The 12,696-nt window shown below is 42.5% G+C and overlaps 1 protein-coding gene across 2 annotated transcripts in view; it reads left to right on the top strand.

Annotated features, from left to right (window-relative positions):
• EXD1 (exonuclease 3'-5' domain containing 1) overlaps positions 1 to 12,696 on the top strand; it is a 38,119-nt gene that overhangs the window by 13,644 nt on the left and 11,779 nt on the right. For both annotated transcript variants that reach the window (XM_014534800.1, XM_014534799.1), the window contains exons 4-7: positions 3,587 to 3,644; positions 4,238 to 4,362; positions 10,431 to 10,489; positions 10,928 to 11,014. In XM_014534800.1, the coding sequence (XP_014390286.1) occupies positions 3,587 to 3,644; positions 4,238 to 4,362; positions 10,431 to 10,489; positions 10,928 to 11,014 (329 nt within the window). The remainder of the gene's footprint in view (positions 1 to 3,586; positions 3,645 to 4,237; positions 4,363 to 10,430; positions 10,490 to 10,927; positions 11,015 to 12,696) is intronic.

Raw genomic sequence — 12,696 nt, 5'->3', positions numbered from 1 at the left:
AGGCAGGCAGGCAGGTGAGTGGTTAGGAGCCAGCGGTCCCGGATTGGGAGAGGGATCCCAGATTGGAGAGGGTGCAGGCCAGGCTGAGGGACACTCCCCGCCCCCCTTCATGCACGAATTTTGTGCACCCGGCCACTAGTATTACATAACACCTCAAGCAGATCTAGGCAGCACTCTATAATAAAACACATTTCGCCAGAACCAGTTTGGCTCAGTGGATAGAGCGTCGGCCTGCGGACTGAAGGGTCCCAGGTTCGATTCCGGTCAAGGGCATGTACCTTGGTTGTGGGCACATCCCCAGTAGGGAGTGTGCAGGAGGCAGCTGATCAATGTTTCTCTCTCATTGATGTTTCTGGCTCTCTGTCCCTCTCCCTTCCTCTCTGTAAAAAATCAATAAAATATATTAAAAAAAAACAAAACACATTTCTACAGAGAAATGGGTGGATAATCATACTAAGTGGAATAAAATAGGACTATAAGTAGTATGTCAGTTTAGGTTTTGCTGCCAAAAGAATCACAGGAAAAATTTTTTTATCAGAGCTTTTTGGGTTTTGGAATCACAGGAAGCAGCTCGGTTCTTTATTTCTGCCAACAAAAGCCATTTAGCAAGAGTAGGTCCAATTGTTTGCCTGAAATAGTATAGAAGCTCATCTGGTCAGTGTGTTTCAAACAAACCATATGGACTAAGAAAAGGGCTGGGAGAAAGAACTGTTTTTGCTTTTAAGAACTCAAAAGCAGAAATCCCTCCAAGGAGGAATAAAGATCAGTGCAGGGAAGAGAAGGTGGTGGAGTCTGAGATCTGGGACTGCATAGAGCTCTGCATTTCTTACCATTGGGGCAAATATGAGTAAAGGAAAGGACTTCTGTAAACAAGAAATTATTGCTGCTTGAAAGTTTACTTTGTTTTGTGAGAGAAGTAGAATTTAGGGAGAGATGAAAATCTCACCAAATTAATGACTGCCAATCCAGATCCACTTCTGGCCAGCTATCTAACTGTCCTTTGTCACTGAGTATGCTACTGTAAAACTCTGTCCCTTGACCATCTTTTTATAATCTCAGTGATGGTGGTGACAGTAGTGGGATTCTTTCTTTCCTTTTCTTTTCTCTTCTTCTTCTTTTTTTTTTTTTTGGTTAATCCTCACCCAAGGATATTTTTCCCATTGAATTTTAGAGAGATTGGAAAGGAGGGATAACTGTCCTTTGTCACTGAGTATGCTACTGTAAAACTCTGTCCCTTGACCATCTTTTTATAATCTCAGTGATGGTGGTGACAGTAGTGGGATTCTTTCTTTCCTTTTCTTTTCTCTTCTTCTTCTTTTTTTTTTTTTTGGTTAATCCTCACCCAAGGATATTTTTCCCATTGAATTTTAGAGAGAGTGGAAGGGAGGGATAAGGACAGAGAGAAACATCACTGTGAGAGAGACACATCAATTGGTTGCCTCCTATATGTGCCCTTCACTGGAATTGAGCCCACAACCTTTCAGTCCACGGGCCGATGCTGTAACCACTGAGACAAACTGGCTAGGGCAGTAGGGGGGGCTGGTCCCATCTGGGTTTCTGAAAAAAATTCTTTTGATTTCAGAGAGTAAGGGAGAAATAGAAACATTGATGATGAGAGAGAATCATTGATTGACTGCCCTACACTGGAGACCAAACCCGCAACCTGGGCATGTGCCCTGACTGGGAATCAAACTGTGATCTCCTGGTTCATAGGTCAATGCTCAACCACTGAGCCACACTGGCTGGGCTTCTTAAGTGTGTTTTAAGTATTAGCCTTTGAAGAGAAGCACAGCTCTGATCTGGCACAAAGCTAGGCTATGGATGGGTTTATAAAGGGAAGTTAAGGAATCACTACTACCATCTCCTCACAGGAGAATACTAACCACTGATCAGCTTTGTGATCTGTACGCATGGATTTCATCTCCTCCTAAATTCTTTCTCAGGACTTAGTCTTTGTTCATAACTTTTAGATGCAAAAGCTGGCCTTCTCCTTTGTCCTGTGGCTCAATCAGACATGGAGGGGTCTCCCTGAAAAGCACCTTGGATAGAAATTGTCATGATGAAGGATAATAATTGATTTCAGTGTTTTTAGTGAATTTCACTTTCTCTGACCCAGACTCCACACTTCCAGGTAGTTTAGAGGAAAGAGACATTTGATAGTGGCCCTTGAGGGCCTTTTTCCCTGAAAAGTAACTAATGCATACAATTGAATCTAAGATGCCATTAATTGTAAGGTACACTATTACTTTCCCACCCTAAGAAAAAAAATAAAGGCTTTCAATTGTGAGTCATATCCAATTTCAGAGCTGTTTAAAATGTGCATCTTAGAGTCGATATATAACATTTCCCTACGTTCCTACACTGCTAGGTTAAAAATAAATGGTTTCAGAATCTCATGGAATGTTTTATCTCATATATCTTTTGTGATTTTGAATCTAGCTTTTATTACTTTTCATGTCACTGAAATATTAATGTACTAGCTTGTGAGAGTTTGAAAGGGATAGATTTGTAAGTGATTTTATAAAAAAAAACCCCAAACAGTACATAGTATGAAGAAAGATGCATTGGAATTGGAATGAACAGAAAAGAAAAGATATTTCTAGAACCAATCTGTATGACCACAGAGGTGCCCTGGGACAAAAAAGGTAAACAGAACATGTAGAGAGTTTCCTAATCCTGCTGAATGGCCAAGGAAGCTACAAAGGGACATAGTATTAGGAGTCTTTACAACCTAAGTGTCCATCGATAGACGTGATGATAAAGAAGATGTGGTACATATATATACAATGGAATATTACTTGGCTATAAGAAAGAATAAAATCTTACCATTTGCAACAACGGAAACAAATTCAGAGAACCAACTGATGGTTGCCTGATGGGGTAGGAGTTCGGGGACTGGGTGAAAAAAATTGTGAAAAGATTAAGAAGTATAGATTGGCAGTTACAAAATAGTCATGGGGATGTAAATTACAGCATAGAAAATATAGTCAATAATATTGTAATAACTAGAGGCCCGGTGCATGAAATTTATGCACAGGTAGGGTCCCTAGGCCTGGCCAGCGATCAGGGCCGATCAGGGCCTTCCTTCCCCTGGCTGCCGGCTGCCGGGGCCTTCCTTCATTGCGCACTGCCCCCTGGTGGTCAGTGCACGTCATAGCGGGTGGTCAAACTCCCGGTCGGTCGAACTCCTCCCAGTTGGTCGAACTCCTCCTGGTCGGTCAAACTCCCAAGGGGACAATTTGCATATTAGCCTTTTATTATATGGGATTATGTATGGTGCCAGGTGGGTACTAGACTTATTAAGGCAAACACTTCATAAGATATAAATGTCTAACCACTATACTGTACATCTGAAACTAATATAATATTGAATGTCAACTATAATTGAAAAATAAAAATATTAGGAGTCATCAGTACTTTGGATAGTCTTTTCTACTCTATTACTAGCATATAAAGGCCTCTGGGGACTAATATTTCATTTCCAATTATTGTTTGTGGTACATGGACAAACTGTGGACAGGGGCAGATGGGGGTGTTAATTGCTTTTAGATTGGAAACTGTTGGAAGCCATTTGTTTCTTTTACAGTGGAACTACTGGATGAAGTGGAACAAGGTACAGTGGGAGAAAAAGCATCCTCTGTTAGGTATGATGGAGTATTTTTCTTAATTATTATGTTACCCAAATGTACACATTAGAGTAGAACGCCTTGACTCTAATTCACTAGTTGGGTAATAGAAATGAGAAAAAATAGATGGATATTTTCTTCCATCTGTATTTTATTATCTTTCAAATCTTTTTTTTTTAAATCCTCATGTAAGGAGTGAGGATATTTTTTCCATTGATTTTTTTTTTAAGAGAGAGAGTGGAAGGGAGGGGGGAGGGGGAGAGGAAGAGAGAGAAAGAGAGAGGAACATCGATGTGTCACATTGATTGGTTGCCTCCTACACACACCCCATCCAGGGGCGGGGATGGGACCTGTGACCCAGGTACATGCCCTTGATTGAGAATAGAACAGGCAACCCTCCGGTGCCTGGGCTGATGCTCTAACCACTGAGCATGCTGGCTAGGGCTTCTTCCATCTTTAGACGGCATATTCAAATGAGTGTAAGCAGTGGATGAATGGGGTCCTCTATGAAATGGAGATCTAAAGTTCTTATCATTGATGTGTGGCAAAATCTATGTATGGCATTAGCAACAAAGAATAGTTCACCTGAGTATTGTTTTTTGTAAGTATAGTCTAAATACAGAAAGAACCAGGTTGGATGAAATGAAAGATGAAGACTTAAATATATGTGAGCCTCCTCCTGCCCCTGAGGCACCAACCACCTCTCTTCTGAATGACCTCAAGTACAGCCCATCAGGTGAGTACTGGGCTTTCTATTTGTTTGTTTTTTTGTTAATCCTCCCCCAAGAATATTTTTTCCATTGATTTTTTAGAGAGAGTGGAGGAAGGAAAAAGAGAGAAAGAGAGGGAAAAACACTGCTGTGAGAGAGACACATGGATTGGTTGCCCCCTGAACATGCCCAGACCAGGGCCAGGGATCAAACCTGCAACCCAGGTACATGCCCTTGACCAGGAATCAAACCTAAGACCTTTTGGTCCCAGGGCCAACGCTCTAAACCAGGGGTGGGCAAACTTTTTGACTCGAGGGCCACAATGGGTTCTTAAACTGGACCGGAGGGCCGGAACAAAAGCATGGATGGAGTGTTTGTGTGAACTAATATAAATTCAAAGTAAACATCATTACATAAAAGGGTACGGTCTTTTTTTTTTTTTTTTTTATTTTTATTTATTTCAAGCGGGCCGGATCCGGCCCGTGGGCCATAGTTTGCCCACGGCTGCTCTAAACACTTAGCAAAACTGGCCAGGGCTGGGCTTTCTTTATTGTGGTTCAGCACTCTTCAGAGTTGGCATAACCCTAAGTCGGGGTTCCATATGGAATGCTCAGCTAAGCCATTGCTTCTTGGTCCTGAATTAAGATAAAATATCATGATTCAGTTGTTTATTTAATATTTGAGTGCACACTATATTCAGACATTGGGTATACTGTTACCTCTTTGAGCTCTGGTGGAGGAAATAGACACTAAATAATTAAAATAAATAGTTTAATATATAGTATGCCAGTGCCAAATGCTATAGAGAGAAAAAACAGAAGAAAGAATAGAAATCTGGCCCGGCCAGTGTGGCTCAGTGGTTGAGCATCAACCTATGAACCATGAGGTCACGATTCAATTTCTGGTTAGGGCATATGCCCGGGTTGCAGGCTTAGTCCTCAGTGTGGAGCATGCAGGAGGCAGCAGATCAATGTTTATCTTTCATCACTGATGTTTCTATCTCTCTCTCTCTTCCCCTCTTCATCTCTGAGATCAATAAAAATATATTTAAAAAAAGTAGAAGTCTGTGAGGAGGGTCGTTTTATAATTTAGGGTGTCCAGGACAGGCCTTATCGAAATGGTGACATTTGAGTAATGGCCTGGAGGAGGTGAGGGATGGAGCTGTATAGATATCTATGGGAAATATTTTTTAGGCAGAATAAAGAACAAATACAAAGACCCTGAGAAAGAAACATGGCAGGATCTTGACATAACAGCAAAGAGATCAGTTTAGCTGGAGCAAGGAGAGTAGTAGGAGATGAAGTGGGGTCAGTGGATCATGGAGGAAGTTGTAGGTTACTGAAGGGACCTGTACTCAGAAGTGAGAAGAGAAGCCACTGGAGGATTTCTTGGCTTTATCTAATGAGTAAGGTTGTAGAGGATCTTTTAATGTGCTTATTTGCCATTAAATATCTTTGGTAAAATATATTCATATATTTTCAGATATGTTCATATCTTTTGCTCATCTTCTTATTGAAGTACTAGGGGCCCAGTGCACGAATTCATGCACCTTGAAAGGAACTGTGGGCTGCGAGGCTGCAGTGGGCACAGGGGTGGGTCTCTGCCATCCTCTGTGCCCCCGCCTGGCCCCTCCCGCCATGGCCCCTGGTCCCCTGTTTGCCTGCAGCCCACCACTCCCACACGCTGATGTCACCAGCCCCGCTCACACCCACTGATGGTGCGGAGCAATTGGGGCCGGCACCAGCAGCAGGTGCGAGCTGGGCCAGTGCCATCAGCAGGTGCGAGTGGCGGCTGCTGCCTTGATCGCCCCTCAGGAGCAGGGGGAGGTGGAGAAGCCCTCAGGGGCGGTCAGGCAGCCACTGCTTGAACCCACTGATGGCGCCGAGTGATCGGGACTGGTGCCGAGCACTGACACTAGCTGCAAGTGTGAGTGGGGCCAGCACCAGCGGCATGTGTGAGCACTGGGCGGGCCCGCGGTGTGCAGGAGCAAAGAATTTTCAGTAACCACCAGAGGCTTGCCCCAATGACAGTGACCGGTGCCCCACCTTGGTCTGGCGCCCCACTCACCTGCTCCACTATCGCATCGCGGCCAACGCCCACCATGTTCCACACACATCCCCTGGTGGTCAGCACACATCATAGCAACCAGTTGTTCAGTTGTTTGGTTGTTCCTGTTGTTCTAACGTTCAGTCTATTTGCATATTAGCCTTTTATTATATAGGATTTTATTATTCAACTAGAGGCCCGGTGCACGAAATTCATGCACTGGGGGGGGGGGTCCCTCAGCCCAGCCTGCCCCCTCTCACAGTCCAGGAGCCTCCAGGGGGAGTGGGCCTAAGCTGCAGTCTGGCCATGGAGGCTTGGAGCAGGTGCCCTGTGTGTGTGTGTGTGTGTGTCTGCTGGGGGCCTTCCCCCAGCCACGTTGGAGGCTCAGAGCAGGTGCCCCGTGTGTGTGTGTGTGTGTGTGTGTGTCTGCGGGGGGCCTTGCCCCACTGTATCTGAGGTTGGGAGCAGGCGCCCAGTGTGTCTGTGTGTCTGCTGGGGGCCTTCCCCCAGCCACGTTGGAGGCTCGGAGCAGGTGCCCCGTGTGTGTGTGTGTGTGTGTGTGTGTGTGTGTGTGTGTGTCTGCTGGGGGCCTTCCCCCACTGTATCTGAGGTTGGGAGCAGGCGCCCAGTGTGTGTGTCTGCTGGGGGCCTTCCCCCAGCCGCGCCGCACCCTCTGTGTTGATCATTCAGGCTTGGGCGGAGCCCGGCCGCTCCTCCAGAGCTGGTCGGACCATGAAGGAGTCTTGACCTCATTTGCATATTACTTCTTTATATATATAGATGTTAGGAGTTCTTTGTAAATTCTGAATACAAGTCTTTTCTCAGATAAATGCTTTGCAAGTATATCCTCTAAGTCTATGGTTTGGCTTTTCATTCTCTTAAAGTATCTTTCAAAGAGACTAAAAATTTTGATGAACTACAATTTTTCCATATTTTCTTTTATGGGTTATGCTTTTGATGTTATATCTAAAAAATTTTATCGCAACTCAAAGTCACATGTTTTCTCCTTGATGTTTCATAGTTTTAGGTTTACATTTAGGTCTATGATTCATTTTCAGTTAATTTTTATATAAGATGTGAGGTATGGATCAAAGTTCTTTTTTGCATGTGTATAACTTTGTTGAAAAGACTATATTCTCCACTTAATTACTTTTGTACCTTTGTCAAATATCAGTTGCCTATAAATGTGTAAGTTTATTTCTCGACACTCAATTTTGTTACATTGATTTAATTTTCTATCTTTACACCAATAATAGACTGTTTTGTTTACTATTGATTTATTCTTGAAATGAGGTGGTGTTAGTTATTTTTTCAAAGTTGTTTTGGCTATTTTATGTCTTTTGCATTTCCCTATGAACTTTAGAATCAGCTTGTTAATTTCTACCAAAGAAAGAACCACCACACTCAAAAAACAACCCTGCTGGAATTTTTATTGGGGTTGCATTGAATTGCTAAATTGGGGAATATTGGCATCTTAACAATATTGAATATTCCAATCTATTAACCTAGTATATTTTTCCATTTATTTAGATCTTTATTTCTTAGCAATGTTTTGTAGTCTTCAGCATGTCTTACATATCTTTAGCCATAATTATCCCTAAGTATTTCATATTTTTATACTGTTGTTACTGTCTTAAAGTTTTTATTTTCCATTGGAGAGGTTATTTTGTGTGGTTTATGTTTTTGTAAAAAATGTATATTTTTATTGATTTCAGAGATGAAGGGAGAGGGCAAGAGAGATAGAAACATCAATAATGAGAGATAATTATTGGTTGGCTGCCTTCTGCATGCCTCACACTGAGGATTGAGCCTGCATCCTGGACATGTGTCCTGACCAGGAATCAAACCATGACCTTCTGGTTCATAGCTCGAAGCTTAACCACTGAGCCACACTAGAAGGGCCCTATTGGAGAGTTTTGAGCAGAAAAGTAACATGATCTGACTTCTCTTTGAACAAGATCAGTCTAAATCAGTGGTTCTCAACCTTCCTAATGCCGCGACCCTTTAATACAGTTTCTCATGTTGTGGTGACCCCCAACCATAAAATTATTTTCGTTGCTACTTCATAACAGTAATTTTGCTACTGTTATGAATCGTAATGTAAATATCTGATCTGCAGGATGTATTTTCATTGTTACAGATTGAACATAATTAAAGCATAGTGATTAATCACAAAAACAATATGTAATTATATATGTGTTTTATGATGGTCTTAGGCAACCTCTGTGAAAGGGTTGTTCAACCCCCAAAGGGGTCGCGACTCACAGGTTGAGAACCGCTGGTCTAAATGCTTATAGAAAGACTAGTGTCCTGGTGCACAGATTAGTGCACATTGAAAGTAAATTAATTAGAAGGGGGCCAGCAGGGTTGGACTGGGCGAGATGGGCTGGACACGCCCCCTCCCCCAATGTCTGCGGCGTGAGCGGAGTTCCTCCAGCTGGTGGGGTTCCTCAGCCTGGCCTGTGGAGATCAGGCTGAAACCAGCTCTCTGGCATCCCCTGAGGAGGCCCGAAGTGCAAGAGGGCACTCTGCAAAGTTGCTGTTGTACAGGCAGAATAAAGAACCAATACAAGTGTGCAGTACACCAGATTTGGGGCCGACAGTGCCCCAGCAACAACATAACCCACGGCTGAAGGTGAAATCGTGTGGCCCTGTGAGGAATCGGGCTCCCTCCTCTCTGGTTTCAAGGTGCATCACCCGAGAACCGCTGCTGCCAAGTCACTGCAGCTCGGCAGCTCCTGCATTGAGCATTTCCCTCTGGTGGTCAGTGCACATCATAGCGACAGGTTGGTCGGTGGAAAGGACACTTAGCATATTAGATTATATATATAGACAAGGGTGAAAGCATGAATACCCCTTAGGAGGCTATTGAAATAATTTTACAACAAGTGAGTATGGTGAAACTTGGATGCTAGTGGTGGCAGTATGATTGGTAAGAAGTGGTGGAATTCTGGGTGTATGTTGAGGTGAAGCATACACGATTTACTGGTAAATCAGATATGGATGTGAGAGAAAGAGAGGAATCAAGGATGATATCAGGGGTTTGGGCCTGAGTATCCTGAAGTATGGTGTTGCTTAAACTGAGATGGGAAAGACTGGATGGAAAAGGTTTGGGGAAGATAATTAAGAGTTTAGTTTCTGTTAACCTAAGTTTGAATGTAAGTCTAGAGATGAGGAGAAAGGTCTGAGATGGAGGTACATATTTAAGAGTTAGCCTATAATGATATTTAAAGCCTTGAGATTAGGTGAGATAAGTCACCAAGAGAGTGAGTATGGATAGAAAAAAGAAAGAGGTGCATGGATTGTATCCTATGCCACTCCAAAGATTCTGAGGTTGAGAGATGAAGAATTATATGTTATACTATATCTATAATCTTTTAAACATTTTAAAAATATATTTTTATTGATTTCAGGGAGGAAGGGAGAGGGAGAGAGAGATAGAAACATCCATGATGAGAGAATCATTGATTGGCTGCCTCCTGCACGCCCCCTACTGGGGATGGAGCCTACAACCCGGGCATGTGCACTGACCAGGAATTCAACCCTGACCTCCTGGTTCATAAGTCGACACTCAACCACTGAGCCACACTGGCTGGGCTATCCCAATAATTTTTTAAATTACATAATTAAAAAGTAATTAACTTTCAGAACTCAGAGAATCCCAAAAGTGTGGACATTGGCCCATCTCCAGGACTAATTTATTTAAACTGATATTTTTTTATTTTGAACATGCTTTTAAAAAGTGTGTGTCTTGAACTATTTAAGACATAAACCTATGAGGAGGGAAACATTATTGGGTTATTACAAGAAATGACTAAATTGTCCAATTCATAAGATTATCACTAGTGAGGCTTTTGTTTATTCTCAGTTGATAAACAGGATGCTAATAGTGTTCACTGTGTGATGGGCTGATGCACGTGATATTGAAATATCATTAAACATTTGAGTTGCAATAGAGTAGGATTCTATTAATATGGCTAAAATTAGTGGGAGAGCTATTCTATTTCCAAGAAGGATAAATATATCTAATGCCATCATTTCCCTGTAGAGGAAGAAGAGGTGACATACACAGTCATTGATCAGTTCCAGCAGAAGTTTGGTGCTGCAGTAAGTTGCCTTCAATCATTCCCAGTTTTGTCTCCATATGGGTATCACGTCTGTGTCTCACAAATTTTTCTCTTATAAGATCATTGATGTTTTCTCTAATAATTCAACAAAATATCTGAGTGCCTGCTACATGCCAGGCACTGTTCTGAGGTGTGGGGTAAAACAGTCATCAATTCCCAGCCCTCAAGAAGCTGGAAATTTTACATTTAGTGTAAGGAAATAAACAAATAATTGTATATAATCAGTGATGGTGTGTGTGTGTGTGTGTGTGTGTGTGTGTGTGTGTGTGTAGCAGACACCTGTTTTGGATCAGATATTATGAGTTTAAAAAATATGATCCACTTTGTTCACTGCTAGCTATTTTACTTCTGTCATTCATGATGTTATAATTGCAAAATTAACTCCCTGGAGCATTCTATTTTCTTCTTTTTTTACCAGATGCTCCACATCAAGAAGCAAAGTGTTTTGAGTGTGGCTGCAGAAGGAGCTAATGTGTGTCGTCATGGGAAACTATGTTGGCTTCAGGTAAAACATAGTTATAAAAAACTTTTTATTTTGGAAATAATTATAAATTCACTTGGAAGTTTATATTAATTGTCTTCGTTGTATCACCCAAGTGTCCCTGTAATAGAACTTGTTTGCAATGTCTTTCATTCTCTTACTACTCAGTTTATTCTTTTCAAAAGAAAAGAGCTTCTGTCTCTTTATAGATTCACTTTTATAATCATTACTAGGGGCCCAGTGCATGAAATTTGTGCAGGGGGCGGGGAGTCCCTCAGCCCGGCTTGCACCCTCTCGCAATCCGGAACTGCTGGCTTCTAACCACTGGCCTACCTGCCTGCCTGATCGCCCCTAACTGCTTGCCTGCCTGCCTGATCGCCCCTAACCGCCTCTGCCTTGGCCCCCACGGCAGTGGCTTCGTCCAGAAGGACGTCCGGAATGACGTCTGGAAGGTCGTTCAACTGTCTGGTCTAATTAACATATTATGCTTTTATGATTATAGCTTGCTGACTTACAGATTATGCTTGAGGTCTTTCCCAGCTCTATTCTCTTGCCTTAGCTCTATGAAGAGTTTCTCATCTTTCCTTTTGTTTGCTAGCTTTCCACAGCAGGTTTCTACCACATCATTTTTATTTTACTGGACCTGAGAGATGTCAGGTGAGGGTCCCTACTATATCCAAAGAACTTTGTAATGAGCTTTGCATAGCTGGAGGTTGGGTAGCCACCTTTGGATCACACTCAGCAGCATCAGCATTTAAGGGGCTGAATACCCAAACAATGTCTTCTATCCTTTGAGTAGAGACCTACCTCCAGCTACTGAAAAGATATTTTATTAGGATTGGCAGTCTGCCCTCTTGACCTTCTCTCACTGAAGTATTCATCTTCTCAAAGGGAAAGAAATGGAGATATCAAGCCCAGTTTTGCACAAGGATTAGATTGCCTCTCTTATTTCATGCACTTTTATGGCAAACCTTAGGTTTTAGGTGACTAGGTTTGAGTTAGCAGCACAAATGCAAATTTCTTTATTTTAATACATACATTTTTTTGATTTCAGAGAGGAAGAGAGAGGGAGAGAGAGATAGAAACATCAATGATGAGAGAGAATTATTGATTGGCTGCCTTTTGCACGACCCCTACTGGGGATCGAGCCCACAACCTGGGCATGTGCCCTTGACCGGAATCGAACCCAGGACCCTTCAGTCTGCAGTCCGATGCTCTATCCACTGAGCCTAACCAGCAAGAGCTATTTTTCTTTCTTTCTTTTTTTTTCAAATCATCGGCATAGTTGGGTTCTTTTTTAATTCTCCTGTTACATCTGTATTTATACCCTTCTTTCTTGTTTTTATTTATTGATTTTGGACAGAGAGAGGAAAGAAAGAGAGAGAGAGAGAGATTTGTTGTTTCACTTATTTATGCATTCATTGGTTGATTCTTGTATGTGCCCTGACTGGGGATTGAACCCACAACCTTGGTGTTTGGGATGACACTCTAACCAACTGAGTTATCTGGCCAGGACCTATTTGGTACTTTCCTTTTTGTTGTTGTTGTTGTTATTTAGTACTTTCTTTTTTTATTTGTTTTTTTTCTCTTAATTAAATCTTTATTGTTCAGATTATTATAGTTGTTCCTTTTTTCCCCCCCCCTAGCTCCCCCCCCCCCACCTCTCCCCCCCCCCCCCCCCCCCCCCCCCCCCCCCCCCCCCCCCC

The sequence above is a fragment of the Myotis brandtii genome, unplaced genomic scaffold (genome assembly GCF_000412655.1).
Source record: "Myotis brandtii unplaced genomic scaffold, ASM41265v1 scaffold133, whole genome shotgun sequence".
In the NCBI taxonomy this organism is placed as follows: Eukaryota; Metazoa; Chordata; class Mammalia; order Chiroptera; family Vespertilionidae; genus Myotis; species Myotis brandtii.
The sequence above is the reverse complement of the archived record's forward strand: the minus strand, read 5'-3'. Positions and strand labels throughout refer to the sequence as shown.